This window comes from Mytilus trossulus, unplaced genomic scaffold (genome assembly GCF_036588685.1).
Source record: "Mytilus trossulus isolate FHL-02 unplaced genomic scaffold, PNRI_Mtr1.1.1.hap1 h1tg000363l__unscaffolded, whole genome shotgun sequence".
Classification (NCBI taxonomy): Eukaryota; Metazoa; Mollusca; class Bivalvia; order Mytilida; family Mytilidae; genus Mytilus; species Mytilus trossulus.
In genome coordinates, this window is record NW_026963339.1 from 138,689 (window position 1) to 164,915 (window position 26,227).

The 26,227-nt window shown below is 29.7% G+C and overlaps 1 protein-coding gene across 1 annotated transcript; it reads left to right on the forward strand.

Moving 5' to 3' along the window:
* The first annotated feature begins 529 nt into the window (after window positions 1-529).
* On the forward strand, window positions 530-26,227 carry LOC134701892 (polypeptide N-acetylgalactosaminyltransferase-like). The gene is made up of 14 exons (XM_063562998.1): window positions 530-667; window positions 12,482-12,819; window positions 14,457-14,555; window positions 15,260-15,327; window positions 15,649-15,836; window positions 16,441-16,528; window positions 17,144-17,231; window positions 18,145-18,248; window positions 18,683-18,809; window positions 20,600-20,692; window positions 20,992-21,075; window positions 21,817-21,943; window positions 22,282-22,401; window positions 22,784-26,227. The coding sequence occupies exons 1-14, from the start codon at window positions 575-577 to the stop codon at window positions 22,940-22,942; spliced, it is 1,776 nt and encodes a 591-aa protein (XP_063419068.1). The 5' UTR covers window positions 530-574; the 3' UTR covers window positions 22,943-26,227.

Genomic DNA, 26,227 nt, shown 5'->3' on the forward strand with positions numbered 1-26,227 from the left:
GTATAAAAATCTGCACTGACAACATAAAAGAATCAAAAGTTATTACTAATATACCAGTAGTCGAATATAAAGAAAAAAACTGTCAGCATGGTCAGTAAAAGTGTAAATAACAATTCAAACAAATTATAACAATTTTAAGAGAGAAAAAAATAAAAGTATTGAGCATGGGATCCATTTTATATTACAATGAAATAATATCTAAAAATTCAGTCATATTTTCTATTTTTCCAGCAATGGCAACAACATCACTATATTTATTGCTGTTTTTAAAATTAATGTGTTACCGTTCGATTTCACCTCTGATGTATAATAATATCAGTATACTTTTCTATTATTTTCTAGCTATATAGATGGATTAAAAATTTATTTAACAATATATTAAGTGACATACGAATCTCTTTCCGCCACGCAAAATTTCACGTTACTGTTTACCTGTTTAACAGCTGATTGTTGATTGATAGTACACGTGGGACTGTTATTGTAATCCGCGGTTAATTGATTTGACATTTCTGATTGGTGGAAGAAGTTGCACACTTGAATACTCCATGATGTGATTGCCACACACGAAAATTAGATGTTGCGGAGAAAGTACAGATTCGTGGTACTCCTATGTGCCCTGTGGATACTAGGCTTACTAGTTTTTGTATTGAAGGGCTCAGGGAATCAGGTACAGCAAATTTTAAAAGTTTTCTTTCTGTTTTTACTTAAAACACAACAGTCAAAAGTTTATTAAATTCTTATCCAGGTGTTCTCTTCACATTAGAGATAACATTGAAAGTTTTAAATACTAAGGAGTGAAACTATTTCTTGTACACGTAGATATAAACCTACTACAACAAAAGAAAACCAAAAATTCTGCAGAATCTGCACGTTTTATGATAATTGGCTATATATGTACGTTGCCACAGTAAATTAACTTGTAAATTGCAGATTCCATCTGAATTTTGACATCACAAAGTCTAACCAGAACTGTTTCAAACCTAAAAATAAAGAATGATATTTTCAATGACAAAATAAGGCATAAATATCTGTAAATAAATTTTGTCATATCATATGATATCTTACAAAAAAAATATATAAACAGTCATTCATGTTGACAGTTTAATTATGTCAAGAAATTAACGTTGTTTACAGTTTTAAATATTAAAACAATTATTCTTTTTGTATGAGCGCTTGTATGTTCATGTACACTATATAGCTTCAGCACTTATTTGACTTGCAAAGAAAAAGTATGTCTGACTATTGTCAGATATGTCAACTTTTCACATGCCTGGTAGAATTTTTGCTAGCATGCATACATATATTTTGTGTGTACATGTAAACTAAAAACAAAATATAAATCTTTATAATAAGGAATATTCTTTGAAATAAGCCTGTTTTATCTTCTTGCTTGCAATGAAAGTCTCAAAGTCCACTTCAAGCGATATTTCATTCTTTTGTCATTGTTAGCACATATAAGTTCAGTCTGCGGTTTGAGTTTTTATTACAATTGCAATTAATTACCCAGCTGTCATACCTTGGAATTTAATGAAACTTGGGACAAACGCTTCTTCGTAATACTGATTGAGTTAAATCATTTGAAACAGTATATATTTTAAAATATATTGTTTATAGTGAATTTCCTGATTTATGGACAGTCTTCTGTTTTAAGGATAAAGATTCAAATATTCATTGATTTTTTTAAAAACTTGAATTGAACCTTGTTCATAATCAAGAGATTTCAGGTTAAACATAAAATGTAAATTGTTTGATATTGCCTAGTAACCCCTACATGTCATGCATGTACAAAAATGTATCTACCTTAAAATATTTGACACAAAGTGACAAATGATTTCCTTTTTTGTTAAAAATTGTCCTGGCTCTCCCTTGGCACCATATGCGAGTACGGTATTGAGGAAACCATGATTGTTTGTCGGAATGGGACGATAATTATTTGACCTGAGTTAAAGAGAGGGACACTCTTGTAGATTACGAAAAAGATCAGGCTAATGCTGCTTCAAGGCACCCCCTACATCTGCAAAGTTAAAAAGGATTAATAAAAGTTGCAATAATTTATTTCCTAATCCACTATAAATAAATATGTTTAAACTATTTCATTGTATTTGAGGAACTTATTTAATTTTCCATAGTTTAGTCATGTTTATTCATCAAAACTATATGTTAATATACCAGTTAGACTCCCATTTTTGTGTAATCAATTGTAGCTCATACATGTAGTTTACATGATTCAATGGTATAAGTTGAGTTTTGGCCCTGTCCCTTTGAAATGATCCTATGAATTTTTAGTATTTGAAACTGTTTAGCAAGTTTTGTCAATTTAAAGAGAACACTTATTATAAATCATGGTATTTAGTTATGTACATTTGTAATTGCAATAGCATTGGCATTTCTCATTTCCACTGAGGTTATTTTGCCAAGCACCTTCAATCATGGTTTATTGATACATTTTGTATATTAAAGTATTGTCATATATACATGTATATCAACATTTCAATTTTTTAATTACCATCAGAATAGCATTATTGCATATACAGACACTTAACATATTAAAGAAACATTCTGTGCAACCCAATCATTTAGATCTTTGATCCATTGTCATTTGTCAATGATAACTATTTCTCACTGTAACTGGGTATAAAAAAGAAGATGTGGTATGATTGCCAATAGACAACTCTCCACAAGAGACCAAAATGACACAGAAATTAACAACTATAGGTCACCGTACTGCCTGCAACAATGAGCAAAGCCCATACCGCATAGTCAGCTATAAAAGGCCCCGATAAGACAATGTAAAACAATTCAACCGAGAAAACTAACGGCCTTATTTATATAGAAAAATGAACGAAAAACAAATATGTAACACATAATCAAACAGCAACCACTGAATTACAGGCTCCTGACTTGGGACAGGCACATAATAAATAATGTGGCGGGGTTAAACATGTTAGCGGGATCCCAACACTTCCCTAACCTGGGACAGCGGTATAGCAGTATAGTTTAAGATGCAGCGATAGTAATGTCTAGACTGAAGCATCCAGTATAGTTGCTATCACAGTACTTTTTTATCCTATTTGTTATCATATAAACTGGATAACATATTTAAAGACTTGTATGAGCAGTTGATTGACGGTCTTTTTCTTGACACTCTAGCTTTGGTCATTCATTTACTACTTATTAATTTTGACAGTAGATATATGTATGTTCAATATGTTTCATTTGTATGCTGTTGGGTTAATTTTGTTAATGACTTTTTAATGCAAATAAGACAAAAAACATTTAATAAGTGTTTGACTCAACCGTTTAAGATAGAAAAAAAAGAATTACAAGATACAAAGTTATTCAAAAAAGGTTAATTTGATATGTCACAAAACAAAAATACACTGATTTGTATTCTAAATACAGTGATACATGCATATATATATCTTATTTTTAAGATGGCTATATAACAGCTGATCTACTTTCAAGCAATTTTTTTTAATTGTGTATAATTTAGGTTGTACTGTCTCCATTCAAAATCCTCTGCATCTCTTGTCTTTTTTGAAACATGCTTCAATGGAGGTCATGTCTAGTATGATAAAGTTGATTGAAGTTAAGATTAAGGATGAACCAGAAAGAAATTTTTAGTATTGCAACCATCAGAATGGTGTCAGAGGCAGATTTAAGGGGGAGCCTCCCCCCTGATCAGAAAAAAAATGGTTTATTACAATGTATATAGGGAATCACTGAAGTGTGACAGGAGCAGCCCCCTTTTAGGCAGCCAGTGGGCCCCCACTTATGAAAATTTCTAAATCCGCCACTGGGTGTATAAGAAGCATGATGACAAACCATGACATAAAAGCATTTTTGATTCAATTGAATAGAAAGTAATTGGCAAAAATGGTGTGAGAATAACCCTTTAGCTGGAATTTATGTTAAGGATATTTTTAATGTTGTATATGTAGGACATCATGAATTTATGATACTGTGTTAAAAGTGGGGATGAAGTTTTCAATCTTGCAACTTCTGTCTTGCATTTGTCTAGTTAGACTAAGTCATGAACCTTGCATACTTAGTCACATTTTTTATTTGATTACCTAGAGATCTGAATTTGCAAATTTGTAAGGATTCATCAAGCACAGAATCTTTTATAGAAAGAATGGTTACCTACATGTTTAAAAGTCACATTGACATCTTTATTTATGATAGATGTAAAAATAGATATAGAGCAAACCTTTTCTTTACTGGGTTAATCATGTAAATAAAGTCAACAGGTTATACCATATTCATGATGTAGTACACCATTTCACAAATAACTATTGTTTACACTATGCATTTATAAATGCTGAGCACATAAGTAATAAGTATTGCCATTGGTGTGCACCTTCATCTTTCCTAATATAAATGACAGCTGCAGAGCACATCTGTACAAAGATCACAGATTGAGACTGTTATGGAACTGAATAAAATATGTATAAAAAATGACATTACTGCATACAACACATAATGTTAAAAGTCTTTGAAAAACTTAGTCTAAGGCTGGCAATCTAACTCTGTGTGATGAAAGTTTTTAGAGAAAACTGTATGATTTAAATTCATGCTTTACATGATAATTATATGTTGTTGATCATCATAATACCAAAGATTCATAGAACAAAATATATATAAGCACTTCACAGAAAACATAAAACTTCAGCAACACAAACCCCTCTAAACCAGTAAGGTATATCTATGTCATTAAAAAGCAACATACATGTAGAAACCCAGCAAAAACCAGTTAAATATATATCCATGTCATTATTATGTATTACACCTGAACATTCAATTCTCTTTAATTCATGTAGTTTATCAATTTTTATGAGAATTAGAATTAGCCTTTTGTGGAATAAATGGGATGTGGTGTACTAACTCATAAAAAAAAATCTATGCCTTTCGAGACAGACATTTCCTGTTACCATGTAAAAAAAACCCAACCAAAACAAAGAATATCTTGATGAAACCACTTCCCCATTTTGAATAATTAAGGATTTATTTAAATTATAGGTAATACATATTGGAATAATTCCACCGAATATATGATATATGATATATATTCATATATAAATTACAGATTGATTGGCTTTGTCAGTATTTTGTACAATTTTAATTTATGTAGGTATACCCTCTGGTTATCTGAAATCTTTTTCACCTGTTGTAATATTGTATAATGGGGAGGGAGCTTATCGAAGCCTGGTATCAAACCCAGAAGATAAAAATAGGAACATTTGTGTAACTAGTAATGTTTATACTAACAGCAAATATTTGCAGCTCAGTGTCAATTGTGGTATGGCAATGTTGCTGTTTTGTCCAAAGACAGTTGGTTTCCAAAAAATAAACTTTAGTACAAGTGTATGGACCTCTATGAAATTGTACCACAAGGTCCCATATCTCAGAGGAAAGTTGGGATTAATTTTTGACGTTATTGTCCTAATTACTGTTTAAGAACTCTGGGTTAGAAAGACAAAAAGCAAACATTTTTGGGAATTTGAGTTCAAGTGTATTGATTTGTATGAAATGGTATTGCAAAATCTCCATCCATGTAGGGGTGTCAGAGATTTGCAACATGTTACACCCTCGTGCATACTTCTTCAAAATGCATTGTTCGTAAAGAGAAACTAGTAGTTACACGTTTGAAGTGTTTCTGTATTATGAATTAAGTACACATCAATACTTGTAAACATTTTATTTAAACTCTCAACTGCTTTGAAGCCAAAATAATTTTCAAATGTACATGCTTACATGTATGTATTATATTTATTTTATAAAAGTGCTTGGAGGAAGTTATTGTGTGAATTGAAATACACTTTACATAATCCAACAATTTATTTCTTGTGAATCATATTGTACTTGAAAGATTTTCCTAAGGGTACAAGAATAATATATAAATGTCAGACACAAGTATATTAGAAAATGGAATTTGTCAAACTCTGTTGGAGAGTTGTCTCATTGGCATTAAAACAACATCTTTTATTTCCATTTTATTAAAAAAACTGCATAACTTTCTTTTGTATTTCAACCTCGAGTTTGTCTTATTGATTAGTATTGACATGACTTACAATTTTCAGACATTTAATCTTAAGAAAACTGTCTTAATTGCTATGAGGAGACTAGATATTATCACTTATTATTTTCCAAGAATGATCAATATAAACCTTTGACAAGAATCATAAAATAAGCTCCAACGTCTCCAAAACACCTGAGACTTTTTATTTATAATAGTTGCATCATCATCAACTTGCATTAGATATGAAATCAAAGAGCAAAGGTTCATTTAATTAATAAAGTATGATTGATATATACATTTATAGAAAGGTACATGTAGTTCAGCTTTGGTTCTGTTTTTTTTTTGCATAACAAAAGTTTATATATCTTCTATGTATGGGTAGCATTTTATATAGATTGGATGTGATAATTACAGTTTGAAGTGGGTCTCATTGCGTGAAGTGGAAATGCTGATTTATTTTGTAAGCATGACACGTGAAAAAATGAGAATTGCTTACGTACAAAGTGTAAGCGGGATACATTAATCTGTCAGAACAGTAAGCGGGATATGGGATCAGAACCCCCCAATGAGACCCCCTTTGAAGAAATGTTGATACCAACTTGTCCCATTTGATATACTCATAAAAAGGTCTTTTGGTGGTTTGTTATGTGTTTCCCCGACCACATTTCCTTGCTTTTACTGGAACTAAGCAATTTTCCACAACAGTATTTTTTTGTATAAATTATTCTGTTAAGGTGAAGAATAATGTTCTACTGTACTAAATCATTTGGTAATTTTCAAAGTGACTCATTAGAAAATCTCTAATAACAATGATAAACGTAATATTTTTGATCATCTTATGCAATATATACATTATAACAAACAGATGAAATAGATATACATTATAACAAACGGATGAAATAGAAGGAAAAAAATACTGTTATGATCAATTTATTGTAGGTTTATGGATATTCTCCATAAACATGATAAATGTCAGTATTAAATATCAATTATAATAATAAATGTTGATGTAAAGTGTTATAACAACAAAAAATGTCAGGTTATTTAACCATAGAACTATTTCAGCAGTGTTTTAACAAAGAAGGGTATATTTGATGAATTGCTGGATATTTTTTTGTTGTGATTTAATTGTTATATGTTTGTTTTAATTTATAAATAAATGCTGACAAGTTAAATAAATGTTCAATGAAAACTCCTTCATTCTTCTTTAAAGGTAACAGTTAATCACAATTGAAATGATATTGTCTAATTTATTTCAACATTTAAATAGACTCATGTATATATGTAAGCAACAACTGTTTAATAGTGGGTTGAAAATACAAGTTATGTTATGGTCAATATATAGGTACATGCCAATTTTATACATGTAGCAAAAATTAACCTTCTTATATATACATGTAGAAAAGAAACCTTCAACAATGTGCAAAGCCCATACCGCATAGTCAACTAAAAAAGGTCCCGAAATGACAATGTAAAACAATTTAAACGAGAAAACTAATGGCCTAATTTATGTACAAAAATTGAACGAAAAACAATTATGTAAAACATAAACAAAAGACCATGAATTACAGGCTTCTGACTTGGGACAGGCACATACATACAGAATGTGGCGGGGTAAAGCATGTTTTGTTTATAATTTCACACTCTGGATGAGATGATCAGTATACATATACATGTACTAAACTACTCTTTGATGCTAGGTTTCAGAAGAAATTTTCGTTGTTATAAAAAAATGAAAATTGGAATATTAGCATTATAGATGTCAGCTGCAACCATGTGAGTGAATATTTGAGTCAATCCTTGCATATGTATGTATGTGTGCCTGTCTGTCTAACTAACTGTCTAAAATTTGAATGCTTTGAAAAATATTTGGGATGCTTGATGTCAGGTACATTTTGTACATCCCTTCTTATTAATATATATATGTGGTTTTTTTTTAAAGCTAAACTTATGAATTGAAACATCACAACTTTAATATCTAAACGAAGTTGAGAATTTTGTAATTTTCAAGGGTTCTTAAAACTACTTTCAAATCAATTTTCCTTTGTTATATGGATAAGTAATTAAATGAGTAAAGATAATTTCCTGTGCAAGTTAATATAGTTAACAGCTTTTCAAGGACATTTATGCATTACATAATACGCTAGGTTTTTGTAATATGATGCCAGCAATTGAGCTGGAATTGATGAAGATTTTTAATTTCTTTTTTGTCGTAATTCAAATTCTGTCTTGCTAGATTCGTAACACAATTTACAAAAACTACTTTATTAAATTATTCCTTGTGGAGAATCTGTTTCCACTCATTAAAGCAGATCATTCTGAATAATTCTCTTAAGTTAAGTTTATTTTTAGTTTAGCTCTTAGACTTTCATTCCAGACATTATCAATATATAACACTTATCCGCTAGTTCAATGTAGTATTGAGCTATCCTATGTTTTAAAGAACTGATACCTTTATTTTATTTAAAAAAAAGGGAACCACTTGATGTTAAGCAGCCAACAATCAATCTAAAAGGGGGAGAGGAGTCTGATGTATCTCTGTTAATTGCTGCAGGTATCTTCTGCACATGATACTTTCTAAATAAGCCGAATTTTAACTTTTTCATTATATGAAGGTCACTACAGGTTATATACATGTTGTTTTCATCGGTTCTCTTTCTAATTTACTAATGTAAAGCTGGATTAAATTTCACGATTTTCATTTAATAAGGTGTAAAAAATATTTTGACGGTTATTATTTTTGCGGATGCTAAACTTTTATCAACACCTTTGCATGTCCACTTAAATTGGCAGAATTTATTTGGGCGATTTTCTATTTGCAAATCCTCAATATATGATATGATTTCTCTTGATAGAAAGTTTTGAGGCCATTATTAATGATATTTATTCCAAAAGCTAAGCACATATCTGGAGAATTTGGTGTCATGGGTGATCCATCCAATATCCTTATAAGCACATTTATTCACATTTATTTAGACTATAGTGCAACCTTACATTACATAATATTACAACAAACTAAAGTACATGATTTACATACCAGCCAGCCTTCAAAGATGCTATTAAACTCATTCACAATAATAAAACATGCACTAAAAAGAAACATAAAAAAGTTAACAATTTCTACGGACTTTATTAAAATTCAAATAGAAATTAATTGTTCTCACATATTTGTCATATCAATTATATAATTCAAGACATATTTACTGTTATACATTTGTTAGTAACAAAAGTAATTCGTCATCAGTTAACAATGATAAGTTGATACATGTGTGCTAGTTCAGTTAAAGTCAGTAAAAACTGTGTTTGTATATACAAATATGTAACCTCCAAATAAATGACCAAATAAATGAAATAATAGTTGGCAGTAGAGGATTATTGCAAACTTAAAGTTTTATATATAGAGAATAAGAGAAAATACTGTATAGTGATCAGTTCAAGTTTTATATGGAGAGCTTTATATAGAGAATAAACTGTTATTGGTTCTCATTAGCTAATCAATAACTAGTATTGAGGGGGGGAAGGGGGGCTACAATCATGCTTCAGTGATTCCCTTTAAAATCAACCAAATTTTTCCCACGAAAAGATGGGTTTAGGCCGGGGGTTACTGACTATTCTTTCGGGTATAACTGTGCCGACAGCACTTGCAAAATAATACCCTGTTCTAAACAGAAAACAGTGAATAACACCTGGTTCTAAACAGAAATATTGAAAAACATACCCTGTCCTAGACACTCTCAGAAAATGTATACCCTGTTCCAGACATGCTCTAGACCGTATAAAATAGATGCTGTTCTAGACGACTTGGGTTCTAGACTATACCTTAAAAAGTTAAATAAGCAATCCTGTTCTAGACAAATACTTTGTTAAAGAAAAAGACCCTGTTCTAACCAGCAGGACATGAAAAGGTGACCCTGTTCTAACCAGCAGGGCATGAAAAAGGAACCCTGTTTTGCGGCACACTTGTACCATCAAAAATATAGGAAGTAACTTGCCTGGGGGTTTAGGCCACCCAGGGCCGCCTGAATCCAACTAGTGTTCTTATATAGATTGTTCTTTTGATAGAAGCACTGTAACTGATTAAGTAATGTTTATCTCTTACATGTGTAAGGTTATTAATTATAAGTACAGAAACTTTGTTAAGAACACTGTACATTTTTGACAGTTTCTAATGATCTTTCTATTACAGACATTGTCATAATATATCATCCTAATTATGTTTTGAATTTTAATTTGGTACTATAAATTTTATCTGGAGTAAGTAATTATGTTATATTGATGACTTTCTGATCCTACTTGCATGTAAATTTTGCTACAAGATCTGTCTCACAGACTAACATGTAAGCATTACATCTTCTTAAAGTTTGTACCCTTTGAATATTTATAAGACAATTATATTATGAAAATTTATCATATACATGTAAATGGGTCCTTATCAGTAAGCTTGTTGTTTTACTCCGAACCTGTAATGATTCAATTTTTATGTCCTAGCATAACTAAACTTTTTTAGTTAAATTTGTATTATTTAGCATTTTGTTCTAAAACGATTTCAAAATTCACTGCAACAAAATCTCACGAAATTTTGTGCAATGATCATAACTATGTCACAAACACTTTTTTATTTTGATGGTTTAATCTTGTGAAAGGGTTAACGATACCTACATTTGATTGATCTTCTTTCACACAAAGTGTATGTAATTGGGTTATAATTTAGACTTTGATGTAATTTGTACACATTTAGAACTTGATGAACTGCATTTTTGACATAAATTGATATGTATTAATTAGGTAAGGTAAATGCTTCTTGCATTTTTTAGTCTAATTACAATCAACTTGTAGCTTTGACAAATTATTAGGTTTTTTAAAAGAAGATATAACAGAATTATTAACATTCAATTGTAGGGAAATAAAACTGTCTATACTCAGACAAATAAATACTGAATACTGGTTTTGCATGACAAAAATGTAATCACTTGTATAAAGCTTCAAATGTCAGACTGGTTAAAAGCTCAGCCTAGGATTACCCATATCTTGTAGTTATTTTTTGTCGATAAAAAATATTCTGTTCGGCATTCTAGTATATGTCTATTGTCCTTGACCTCATTTTCATGGTTCAATGATGCCAGAAAAAGAAAACCCTTCATGCCTCTTGTGAAATAACTTTTGTTTCTGAAAACGTCTCTAAAAATATCAAAATAGATTATAAGAAAAGTATACATGTAGTGTAATCAAACTTGTTAGTACTGAAGTTCTTAACACTGAGCAGATAATTCTTGTTTTGAAATAACAGTCCTGTCCTCTGTCAGTCCACTAGCAGTACAAAATATACTAGTATTATCAACATTTACAATGCAGGAAAATGAAAATAACACTCAATTGTAATGAATAACGGAACATTGTAAAATCTGTTGGAATGAGATTGTTCACCTGTTTAATTTGACAGAAACACTTGTATCAGAATGTTTGTAGATGTAACATATATGTATTGACATAAAAGGGTAAAACACTTTGACTTTTTTGTGTAAGAAAAGTCATGTCAGATTAAAATCAACAACTTTTAGCAATGTAGTTAGTATGTTATTTCCCACATCTGATGAACGATCAGATATTCAATTATTTCACAAAGGAGAAACACCATTAATTAAGGATTCACATTTAACTGATCTTTATCATTCCAAACTTATTATTTTTTCCTGTAAAATTTGATTTAACTTTTTAATGTGTTCTTTTGATGGTTCTGTCTGTAAGAAAATTTAATCATGTAGTGTTTTAGTTGAAGTAAAATTTACTTAAAAGTGTATTTCTTCAGTTCTGGATTACCTTCTTTAGAAAATCCCAGAACCTAGATTGTAGACGGACTAAGACAGCAAAAGATATAGTTGTAAATTAATGAATAAAAACATAAAATAAACAAATCTGTCAACTGTTTTGTAGACTTCTTTTTGAATGTTCCTTATTGGCATGCCTGGCCTAAAAACAAATACCAATGTTTGAGTTATTGCCAGCAATTTGCATCGGTTGTCTTGTTATGTTATCCTTACTTTTTACAAAAATTTTCTCCTTAATATATCATTTGGCCACAATCACCTCCAACTTGCTAAAACAATTCTGATGATCCCACTTGCCTACTTATATTGATGCAATGACTAAACTAGAACATACAGGGGTTAAATGCAAAAAGTTCTAAAATTTTCAAAAGTATTACAGGAAGAGAGAAATTATGAATTTTCTAAGGTCATCGGTATTAGTAAAAATGTCAGTATAACTGAGGTACATATTATAAGTGCCAACAGTAAAAGTTGGCTGTTTTAGTAAACATTATATATGAATTGCTTATCCTCGTGTGTATTTCTTTGTGATTGGTAAGGGTACAATCTACAATGTATTGTGTACTAGTATGTTAATCAGTGGTGATATAGTTTGAATACCTTTACAGCAACAGTCTTGGTTTGATTTACATTTCAGGATTCATATACTGGAGGAGTACCCAGGGATGTTGTTGAGTTTGTAGAAAAAGTCCCTCATGATTCAGAAATCCATGAACCACCAGAACCAAAGATCTCAAATCAAAAAGTACCAGATTTTTTGGAAAAGTTGAAACCAGTAAAAATAATAAAAGCAAAAATACAGCCACTGCCTGATGGACCTAATGATGTTTCATGGCGTGACTTTGATGAATTAACTTACGTTGATAAAACACGATGTAATGTTGGAGAGGACTGCTATGCCAAAAATAAATACAATCAATTAGCCAGTGATAATTTAAAAAGTAACCGAGGTGTTATAGATACTCGACACACAAAGTAAGTTCTAGAAAAAAAACTTTTTTTTTCTCCTAATAATATCTATAGTATACTATAACTTATAAATTGAAAATGGAACTTTTATAAGTTTTGAGCACCTGAAGCTCTTATCTAGATTTACCTCCATCAGAGCCATGGATCCTGGATGTATTTATAATACTTGAATAATTGAGAAGGTATTAGTGATATGACCTTAACTTAAGAGAACCAAAAAGACTTGAATTCTTACAGAAGTTAAAATTGAAAATGGAAATGGGGAATGTGTCAAAGCGACAACAACCCAACCATAGAGCAAACAACAGCCAAAGGCCACCATTGGGTCTTCAATACGGCAATACAGTGAGAAACTCCAACACCCGGAGGCGTCCTTCAGCCCCTGAACAACTATGTATACTAGTTTGTGATAATTATATATAATGGCATAATACTAAACTCTGAATTTTACACAAGAAACTAAAATTAAAAATCATTCATGGGAAACAATTAACCCATGTTTTATGTATGTTTTTTCTCTTTTGGTTTTATACTCATTGGCCTGGATAAAATAGTAGAAACATCATGTCTGCATCATGGGTTGGCTGGGTTGACAAACTAGTAAATTGATATGTCAGTGAGATGTTTCAAAAACAGATATTCAGTCTCCTGATTACTTTGTTTGTCCATGCTAAATCGTTCAAGGCAAAAACAACAGAATATGTACTGTTTAGTGTTATAGAATCTTTTTTGTAACACCCACTTTTTCTGATTCTTTAATAGTTAGTGGATTTTATTTATTTCTAAAGGTTGACAGTTGCATCAGCAAGTATTTGATTATAAAAGTGTAAATATGTAGATTCCCTAAAGACAATCATTATATCAAATACATAATACAAGATTTATAGTAATAGAATCACGTTTTTGTCTCATGTACTTAAATGCAAAAACATAAATTAGTAAAATAGGATCAGGTAATAAGTCTTCACTAACTATTTTTGGAGCAAAATTAAGTTTAATTAACAATATATTATGTAAGTGAATAATTTAAAAGATTTTTATAATTAGTAAAACGAAGTAAGTCTGGATTTTAAGGGAATCAATGTAACTAAAAGTATTCAAGTTTGAAATCTTATGCAGTATTAATGAAACAAGAAATGTTGCTTAGATGAAGTCATACATTTTGAGAGAGTTAAATGTATGTTTTTCCTGCAATACATCATTTGGTAGAATGACCACTAAAGCAATTACATTAAAATGGTAAAAAAATGTAATAACACTTATTATGCGCCAGGTGCTGCTTTCTCAGGCAGTCAGTTGTAATAGTTAGGTAGATTCTGTCTGTATATCTTCATCTTTGCCGAAATGTTGAATATGTGTCTGAATGAAAGAGAAATTTTACGTCTTCTACTATGTTTTCAACTTAAAAAAACTTTTCTCAATTTTTACCACATATCATGTATATTGCTCTGTGGACATTCTATGTTATTCTTTTTAACATGATTTATTTTAGGGGTAAACTCTACCAAAGCATGGACATCACCATTACTTTTGTTTTTAAGGGACCCATATTGTATTGGCAAGTTCTTATTTACATTTTTTTTTGGAGTACTTTATATTTATAGTGTTCCCATTGTTTCTATTCTAATGTTTCTCTTTTTCAGATGTCGAGGCAAACCATATCGCTCAGATCTTCCGTCCACAAGTGTAATTATAACATTCCATAATGAGGCCAGGTCAGCTTTATTACGAACTGTGATAAGGTTAGTATTTCATCCCATTAAGGATATAATTAGATAATTGCAGTATTTTTGCAGAGAAAAAAACAAAATTATCTTTTCATTAATTTTTTTGCTTTACTGTATTAAAATGAAAGATTAAAGAAAATTGTCTAGTAATGTTTGTTTGATAACTTGATTCATAAAACTAAGCTGATCTGATATTAAGATACAGACTAAATTATGTACAAAAGATATTATTTTGATGTTTAATGTGTTAATATAAAAAATGATTATCCCAAAGGTAATAATGATAATTTCTAAAGGTATTGTAAAAATCAGGTAATATCAATTAGTTTACTATGAAAGGTCTTTATGTAACTATGTAGTAGGAAGTTTTATTATCGTGAACTATATTAATCAATTTAATCAGCTAAGGTGTCTTAATAAATGTGTTACAATTTGAAACAATTCTTGTAGGAGGAATATTTTAGAATACATACTATGAAAAGGTTGAGGGAATATGTTTTGTATAAATTATTTTCGTCAGTTCTTGTTTTGTCCCCAGTGCAATGCTCTTGCAGATTGTGGTTATGGTCTTAGTCTGTCAGTCTGTCATTCTGTCCAAAACTTGGCTTGGTGTATATAATGATTCATCAAATTTCTGCTTTCTTATGATAGTTTATGCCACCTTTCATGCACAAGTCCCTTATCTGTTTAGTTTATAATCATCAGTGCTTTATTTTCAGTGTTTTCCAAAGAAGTCCAGAGACTCTGATAGATGAAATCATTCTAGTAGATGACTTTAGTGATGATCGTATGTATAATTATATTAGTTTGTTTTGTTTTGTATTAGAGATAACACCATGCTCTATTTGTGTTTAAAGATATTAAATGTCATTTACTTAAAACTGTTATTTGGGTAATTTCATTTAGGGCTAAATAGTAAATAATGCTACTTAATGTAATACTTTAAACCAACTAGTCAGCAAGATTATTTATTTTTGCGACTTATCCAAGTTGAGTAATGCTATTATATATGATGAAGAGGGGAAAAAAAACACTGAAATATTTGCCATTCTTGTATTTTGAGTAGACTTGAAAGAGAAATTATTTATGTTGAATTTATGTATTGCAGCAACCGATGGGTTAGAACTTGCATTAATAAAGAAAGTGAAGATTATAAGAATGGAGAAAAGACAAGGTTTAATCAGATCAAGGGTCAAAGGTGCCAATGCAGCTATAGGTCCAGTATTGACTTTTCTAGACAGTCACTGTGAATGTAATGACCATTGGTTGGAACCTTTACTGGACAGAGTAGCTGGGGTATGTTAATATTTTTGGAAGTTTTTCAACATGTTTAAAAAAAAAAAAAAAAGGAGATGTGATTTGATTGCTTATGAGACTATTATCCACCAAAATTCAAAAGATTGTGGATGTAAGCAATCACGGGGGGGTCTCTTCCTATATAAAGGTATATACATATGTGCCGCTGGAATGGGTCCCTTTTTTGATCCGTCAAATATATCAATGGGGTGCAATTTTGATGTATAATAAGATTGTATATGCATATAGGTACTATTTGAGCTGATAAATATATGAATGGGTTATGATTTCGATGTGAAATATATGTATAGGTAGGGATTTCACAATTATTCAATATATGAATGGGGGTGTTTTTAAAATTCCAGCTGCACACCTGTACCCAAAATCCCATGTTGAGACCCCCCCGTGTAAGCAATTAAAGGCAACCATTCAAAAATGAGAAAAACAATACCTTTTGGTGGACTAAAACAAAACACAAAACACAAGAAAAATATGAAACAATCCAATTGAGAAAACTACCAGCCTTAATTTACAAAAAATCAAATATGATAGATAACAACAAATTGTATTGAATTTCTTAACACATTGTAATTGTATATTTCAGGATAGAAAGCGAGTTGTTAGTCCCATTATTGATGTTATCAATATGGACAACTTTGATTATATTGGTGCATCTGCTGATTTAAAGGGAGGTTTGTATATTATAGGAAAACTTTTAGTCACAATGAAGATTAAGATAAATCCCCCCCCCCCCCCCCCCCCCCCCAAAAAAAACCAACAGATTAAGGTGGATGTCTGTCCATCGATTTTGTTAGCTCATGATTAATGGTTAAAAAAAACTTCATGGAAAAGGTAGAAACAACTTATCAAGTTTTGTATGAGGAAAAATTATTTCCATTTGATGTCTTGAAAAGAACATAATGCTTACTTTATTAATATAATTTGGAGTAAGGGGTATTGTGTTGTGTGAATATTGCTAACAGTATTTTATTTTTTTATGATTTTTCATTTGATACTTGGGTAAAACATAATGGATCATCCATTCAAAGGTGCACAAAATAATTGACAGAATATATCAAATTTATGGATATGCCGTACAAAAACAATGCTACAACGTATTAATATTTTATATTTGTGAAACCTTTCACCTCGCAATTTTGGTAAACAATCAAAATGTTGACAAAATATCTTGTATTTGAAGTAATAAAAAGTCAATGCATTTATGATTGACATTTGTTTGTGTCCATTCCTATATTTATTTGTAGAATATCTAGTTTATACAATGTTCTAATTGTTATCTCTTATAGGTTTTGATTGGAATTTAGTGTTCAAATGGGATTACATGACACCTGAAGAAAGAAACAAAAGGGTGAATAATCCGATAGGTCCAATCAAGTAAGTGGCACATGACTATGTTTTATCATCTAGTTGATTTTAATTTTTAAAGATTTTAATTTGATTGCAGGTTCAAATTTTGCACTGAGTGAACAAAAAAGAAGTAAAATCACAAAAATACTGAACTCTTAGAAAAATTCAAAACGGAAAGATCTTGATCAAATGGCAAAATCAAAAGATTAATTACAACAAACGAATGGATAACAACTTTCATATTCCTGACTTGGTACAGGCATTTCCTTATGAAGAAAATTAATGGATTGAACCTGGTTTTATAGCTAGCTAAACCTCTCACTTGTATGACTGGCATCAAAAATGAATGAGAAAAAAAATTGGGTTATTACCCAAGAGAGGAATTGTGCATTTAATGTGTTTCATTTAAATCTCTCTTACCTTAATAAATGCATTTGTAATGCATCTATATTTTGGGATTCAATCAAAGCATCTGAAGAAAAAATCAATGACATAACAGTTGATTAGAATGCCAACAAAAAGCAGAAACTCTTTAATAGAAACAAGGACTCTTATATCTGATCATAATTGTACCTTTGATCCTCAAATAAAAGGAACTGTGTGTCTGCAAACAAAAGTTGCTCCTGTTTAGTAGTGATCTACTTAGGTTTTATTTCTAACACACAACTGTCACTAGTCTAAAAGCATATCCACTATCACCAATTAAATATCTAGTGCAAATTTTGAAAGGTATTTACACTAAACACAACTTTTTTCTACTTTTGAATATCAAAAACACACCAACACTAACAAAAATAATGCAAATCATTAGATGAACATAGATGCTTTCGAATGCAAATTAATTGGAAAAAGCAGCCAATAGATATTCATGTCTTCTGATAATGAAGGTTGGTTGAATTCATTTATAATATTTAATCATTATTATTTTGTTTTATTACAGAACACCAATTATAGCTGGTGGATTGTTTACCATTGAGAAAAGTTGGTTTAATGAATTAGGAAAATATGATATGAAGATGGACGTCTGGGGAGGAGAAAATTTAGGTAAGAATTCTAACTGATGTTTGTTTGTTATATTATCTATTATAACAACATGATTTTTATACTTGAAAAAAAAAAAAAAAATTGTTTTGATGCAATACAATCATGATGATTTTTGAAATAAAATGTCATGTGATAATACATATGAAAAGACGGTCCTGTGTTAATCTTTCATGAGTATGCCCTATTAATAGAAAAAAGTAATGTGTTATACAGATGAAGTCTTGGTTAATTAAGTCAATGCATTGATATAGATATTTGTAAGATTATCCGTATTTTGTGTAAAGTGAATAAATAACACTTCAAAAATGGTTTTGATTTGAAAAGAGAGAGGTTAAATGTATATATACTAAACTCAATGAATATTGGTTATAGTATTTTGAGCTTTATACAGATTGCTGTCAAAAAATTCATTTAATCGATTTATTATATTACAGAAATATCGTTCCGAGTATGGCAGTGTCATGGACAGTTAGAGATTATACCCTGTAGTCGAGTGGGACATGTATTCCGTAAACAACATCCATATACATTCCCAGGAGGAAGTGGTAATGTGTTTGCAAGGTCAGTTAAGTTGCAGGATAAATATAAAGGTTTTAGTATACTAGAAATCTTTATTTTTTCTACTAATATTGAATCAAATATAGCATTTACACTAAAATTTTACATATACCAACAGCTAATAGTCTAAGAATGAATTTGATAATGGCTACATTAAAAAATAGAACCAAAGTGAATCATTGATAGGTGATTTTTGTATGAAATAGTTCTGTATAACAAATTTTTTTTTTTTTTTACATGTTTCCTGTTTTCTTTTTATTACTAAATTTTGAAAAACTCATGATTGAGATTTTTCCTGTTTTGTGATTATCAATCTTAGCAGGGCTTAAATAAAGACAAATTAAGGCATTTGTCAAGGATAAAAAAGTAAGGGTTGTTTTAGAAAAGTTAAATTTCAGGTTGTCAAAACCCCAAAAGATTTATATATAATGGGTTTTCAAGCTTAATTTAGCAAGCAAGTACTAAGATTTCTTTATTACATTACACAAGGGTTCTGGATTGAGAATAGTTTTCTTCTTTAAATGCACTTTTTAAGTTTCTGAGTAATCACCATGATAAGAATTGCTTAAAAGTGATAATTGCTAATTTATGAATGTCAATCAAGCATTGTGATTTGATAGACATAACATCTGTAAATGTCATAATGATTTGACAGGTTTTATTGTCACCTGTTCAGTCTGTGAATTTGATGTATGACTGCACTATTTTAATATTGAGTTTAATGGAATATTGTTGATCTAATATGCTTCTAAATTTATAAAATATCTTTATTAGTTTGTGTAGTGATGGGGTAATTATAGAGTAATGGGGAATTTATTGATGGGGGTATGGTATATATAAAGTAATAAGGAAGTTAAAATTTAAAGGAAGGGGGACCTAAATTTATGCATGCAGGCCCCATAATGCATTAGCTTTCTTTGGAAAACACATGGCTTACAGCAATGTTTAGCAGAAAGACAGTACTAACCATTGCTAACCAAAGTTTAAGTATTTTTGAAATTGTATATTTTAGATGTTGGGGAAACTAGACTAACCTCAGTTTGGTTAGTAACATCAGCAAGGGTTTAATTTGTCACGACAGATTCTGGTTTTACTTTAAACTTTAATGTTTTCTTTGTTATTTTACTTTCCACATGAGGAAAAATTGGTGATGTCATTACTGCTTATTTAAAATTATTTTTTATTATTAACCCTCCATCTTTTGTTGCTTTTAGGGATGTCAGCATTTTTAAATACCAAGTATAATTCATTAAGCTTTCCAGCTGATTAGGGAGAGGATGTCACTTATGTTGTTATAATTTGTTTCCGATCCCTTTTGCTACTTTTGCAAATAAAATACGTTTTAACTAAACCAGCTGATTTAATCTTATTAAGATGAATCCAAATTCTAGCTGATTTCGCACAATTTTAGCTTTTACTATTAAATAGAATTCATATTCTTTAGCGAGAGCATTAGGATAGTGTTATTTCTATAGGAAATTAATGGAAAGCAAGAACATTTGATGCTCTCAATATTATTTAAACAAAAAAAAACTAAAGATCTAGTGAACTACATTTTGATTTAAAAAAATAATAATCAAGATGAAATAATAAACATAGTAGGATTTATTGTTTTGCAATCATGGGCAAATTTTTAAATTCTTACGCTAAAGAGTTATCTATTTTGTTAACTAATTTGTAAGGGCAGATGAATTTTATAATGCTCATTGAATTTTATTACTATGTTTTGAGTACCCCATTTGATACATTGTTTTGTATTCTAAATATTAAATATATTTTGTTATATTTTACAGGAATACAAGAAGGGCTGCTGAAGTATGGATGGATGATTATAAAGAATTTTATTTTGCTGCTGTGCCTTCTGCTAAAATGGTTCCATTTGGAGAGTAAGTTAAACAGAAAAGCTTCAATACATGATTATGAAAAGATTGGCAGTACTTGACACTAAATTGAAGTCTGACAGAAAGAAAAGAAATGTGGAAAAGGGGGGTGGAGGTTCAAACAAATACTTAATCTACCAAGAATATTATAATACAGATTTTGGCAATTTTCTCTCTCTCACAATTACAAGCAGTTTAATAGAAATAACAAAATTTAAGTCTTTGTATTGGATAGCTTGTAATATAGATGCATAAATCAAGTAGGTATTGATTAATAGATATAATATTTTATCTTTATATTTCAGTATATCAGAAAGAGTAGAGTTAAAAGAAAGATTACAATGCAAACCTTTTAAATGGTACTTAGAAAATGTTTATCCTGAACTCAAGTAAGTACACATTTATTTGTTTGCTGTTACAATGAAGTTTGTTTAAAAAATGATTTGTTCTGAATATTTTTTCAAAGATATACATAACAAAGATGTATTAATGATAAAAAGATAATTTTTTGTTAGCAAAGTTCAAATTAAATGTTTCCAATTAGTTTTTATATAAATTGTTTGTGTTCATTGCTGAAGGCTACATTGTGACCTAGAGTTACTAACCTAACTAATCATTTGGTCTCTGGTGAAAAGTTGTCTCGTTGGTGATAATACCACATCTTTTTATTTTTATGTAAACAAATTGTTTTATTTTGAATCTTAGTGAGTTTTACAAAATCAGGTATTCAAAATTATTTTTTATTTTAGTGTATTCCATATTGTTGTATCAATATCTAACCTTATGAGAGTAAAGCCCTCATTCCAGATATTTATTGTTGTAGACATCAGAAAGTATTTATTGTAAATGTATTCATTTGTTAGATAGTTCATACATAGACATCCACTTAATGTGCTGTAATAATGTATTTTTGTATGTATAAATTTGTATAACATATCTTGTATGTTTTATTTTTATTTTGTTTGATCAATAATATATATGCATTTGAATATAGCTACCCGTATATAGAAATTGCCATGGTGTCATTTTCGGATTTAATAAAATAATTCTGTGTTTATATAAGTCATATGCAGGTGTTTTGGTGAGCATGTGAAAGGATTAGAATTTATAATATAATATTACTATTACAGAGTGCCGGGTGGAGGAGATTTAGCCTTTGGAAGTATCAGTCAAGATAAAATGTGTGTAGATACACTTGGCCATTTTGCAGATGGAACTCTGGGAATTTTCCCTTGTCATTTTGCTGGTGGAAATCAAGTAAGTAGTGGTAAACAACATTTCTAAGTGCTTTAAATGCACCAAATTTATAAAATGTTAAGTTTCATCATCCAAAATATTGCTAGATTTAAATCTGTAACATACATTTCATTAAAATCTAATAACACCTAAAAGCATGGAAAAGGGCTACACTGGAAGAAGGCCTGCAAAAGCAAAAAATATTTGACCATAAAAAGAGACCAAACGTGAGTTTAACGGATCAATAACAATGTGGTCTGTCTGGTATTCTTTCTAGTATTGAGAGCAATTTTTATTATTGTTTTAATTGTATTATTGTATTTTCTCAGATCAACATTATGAAATTGTATATTTTGTAGGAATTTTCTATGAGTAAAGATGGCCAGATTCGTCACTTAGATTTATGTGTAACAGTAGTTGGAACTGACCCTGGTACACCTATAAAGTTATTCCAGTGTCAAGAAGGCAGAACTATACAGGTTTGCTACCTCTTATTTATATCATTTCAAACATAATCATTATACTGACTCACAGCTATAAATGTTAATAAATGTTCTTATTTTCGGGGCTGAAACAGTTGCCTTAGAGACACTTTACACAAATAAAAGCAGCCAAATGTGATTAATCAAGAAAACTGTGAACCATATGTTGTAAAACTTTCCTTTTTCTTTACACTAGTATTTTTGTGCCAATACTTTTGTAAACATTACTGATAATGATGAATAACATTGTTCTCTAATGGTCAGGGTTTGCATAGTCTTAACTGGGTTTTCACAGGCTGTGCAACACGTTTCAGAAATGGGTTAAACTGAGAAATACAGAGATAAAATAAAAGTATAAATATTTTTTCTTGTTTTTCAGTATTGGAAGAGGAGTCATGATGATAGCATGTTAGAACACATAGAGACCAAGTTATGTTTAGACAGTCAAGAAGTTCAAACAAAAGGACTTGTTCTTAATCCTTGTAATTCAAGATCCATGACACAGCAATGGAAGTTTCAGCTTAGTAAGAGAACATGATGAAAACCAAAATTAGATTATTTATGACAGAACTCTAGTATTTAAGAAGGTTTTAACAAAGACTTATTCTACAAAAATTATATACCAAAGTAAAGCTTTACATGATGTAAGTCAGATTTAAAATTGTGTCTGTAGATAGAATGCATAATGCAGGGATTAAATCTGACATCTTTTTGAATATCCTAATGGCTGCAAGTTAACAGGTTATAGTTATTAGGATAACAGATTTTTTTTAAACTTTAGATTCTTCAAGAATTAAACAAAATATGTTGACGAAGTGTTGAACATCCCACTCCAGAATTGAAAAAAGACAATCATTTTGTTTAAGTGTTTGCAAATTTAAAATAAAAAACATATCACACTGACTTGTAACACATCAACAAATCCAAAATGGCATTTTCCCTTTTAATGCTTAGATTTGAATCTTTCTGAATTGTTTCTAATCTTTCAAGAGATGTGCTATGCTTGTCAATAAACACCAGGGAACTCCGTCTTTAGTTGATTCCCAGGGTAATGCTTGTTATTTGTTAATAATGATGATATCAAATTATCCAACAGAAACAATGACAGTGATTTTTAGTAAATAAATATTTTATAAGACTCTGTAAACTAATCTACAGTTATCAGTAAGCTTGATGCCATCCATGTGATACATTTTTTACCTACTTACATTGAAGGAAGTTATTTGAATTTTCTAACAGAGACCGGTTACCAATGACACAATTTTTTATGTTTTTTTTTGTTTGTTTTTAAATATATACATTCCATTAAGTTTCTTTTTTAGAAGGTCCAACTGCTTTAAAAACCTTTCATGACCTTAGCTTTAAACTGTTTTTTTTCTTTTATATATGTCACTCCTGCAATTTGAGCTTAATAAAACATTCTTAGAGAAACTGGTCGTAAATTATGGTGAATTTTGTGTATTAATTGATTTGGAAGGGGTGTCTTATATAATGATACTTTGAATTCAAAAAACTTTGCAGTTATTTTATCCCTTGTAAAAAAAATTATTTGAATTCCAAATTTCCAATAGGGTAAAGTCTTGTAGATTCTTTTAGGTTTATGTAATGTCAGTTTGTTTTAGTCCTTTATCAACATATGTCTGCCAATAGGGCAGTTTTAAGTTTCTGAGGAAATCTTTTACTATTTGTCCAATCATCTGACAATGGTTTGCAAACGTTTTTTAAGTGAAATGTTATAGAATAAAACCTATAAAGACTTTAAAGGTTAATTAAAATTGCCTAAAAAATGTAAAATCTGTTCATCATTATTTTAAATTCTTCAGAAATATTTTTCTAGTATTTTGATAGAAAATAACGAACTTGAATTGTCAATGTACTTAAATGTTATATACCCTATACTTAATGGTTATAATTGTCTTTAATTTATTTAAGGTGTAATGTATAATAAATATGTGATTTAGTATTGTTAGTTTCTACAGATTCAATGATTTATTTAAAACAGCATTAAAAAACAGCTTTAATTCAATATGCATGCCTCTGACATTTAAGTTTTTAAAGTTCTTTCATAAGTTTGTATTCGTCATTTTTTGTTTGTTTAAATGTTTAGTATTCTTGCATATAGTTACATTGGCATAACAATGAATATGCTGTTTTTATTCTCTGCTGATTTAAAATGATAAATTTGTTATAGATATTCACTGCTGAATAAACCCACTTTTGGGTGATTATTGCTCCTGTCAAGTGAACATGATCTCCTTCCAACCATAGCCAAGTTCATGTTAAAACAAGCCTGCTATATAGGTTCATAGAATCTGCTTTATAGGTTCATAGAATAACAAATGTGGATCTTTGTCATAAACTAATACGTCTTCCAGTGTGAGACAATCTTTATTTCTTTTTTGTGTGTCATTCATTATTAAAAAACCAATGCATGCCTTAAAATGTTGACACAAAATTATATGTTTGCTCAAATTAGTGATAACCCACCTCTTATTAGTTTGTATCTATTTTTTTCTAGTGTTTTGTCTTGTTTATATGTCTATATGATTCATAGTATTTGTATCAAAAAATCAATTGTTAAAATCAAATCTAGTCCTTTTTATACAGGATTTTCATCTATTATAGTTAATTTATCAAATTTGTGTTCTTGTAAATAATTTAAATATTAGAATTTATTGTAGACTGTATAGGAGAATAAGAACCTTTAAAAATCATATAACTTTTGAATCTATGATTTATTAGGCAGTATGACAGGTCTGTGCAAATAAACAAATGTAAAACTGTTAGTCCAGTGTCATTTGATTCTAAATTGATTTCCACTTTCTCAAATTTTGAGAGTTCTATGTTACTGCTGTTTTTCAAAGCAGGTTGTTTACTATAAATATATTTTTATTTGGAAAAGCTTTTTACCACATATAAGACATCGAAAAAACAAAGGTGTAATATTTATTTTTTTAATTGATGTGTATTACCTAGGATATAGTATCAAAAGGTGCTAGACGTTACTGCCAAAATCTTTTTTTTTTAATGGAGTATAATTTTTTAACATTTAACTTTGAAATGTTTAAAACATAAATAAATGATAATAAATACATGTATCAGATTCATTCTCTTGGACACAGATAGATTTTAATCATCAATCATAACATTATCATACTCTGAGCTTTCTCATTGTCCTCACATTTTCAATGGCGTCCATATAGAATGGCAGTTATGAAGGGAAAAGATAGGTAAGGATGGTAGTATTCAAAAAATGGCTTTTATTTAAGTAGGACATATCATGTTTAGGATGTATAAAGCTGAAATGTTTTAAAATTTAGTGTTATACAGTAAGAAAATTCATATGTGATTGTAAAGGACACCATACATTAATATACTTATTATATTTGTAAAAAAAAAAATTAGAAAAAAAAATTCAAATAATGATTAAAAAAGCTGATTTCATTAAAATGTGAAATTAACATGCTAGGGCCTATACCGTGTGATACATATACTTTTGAATTTGTTATATTTTTAATTATTTGAAATATTGTAATCGTAAGGGGTTATTAAACCAGCTGCACACATCCTAATAATATGTGATGACATTTATCATAGTATTGCCTTGTAAATTTTGTCGATACACAATAATGAAAGTGCAGTGTAGGTTATTATTGTCCATGACAAATCCACAAAATGTAGAATAGGTATATTATATATTTTTCGGAAAAACATAGAAAAATTCATTATATAGGGTTGAGGGTGTTATTCATTTGTTCATCAATATCAGAGTTTTAATATTGTTCATATTTAATTGTTTATTGAATAAACTAATTTATTTTAA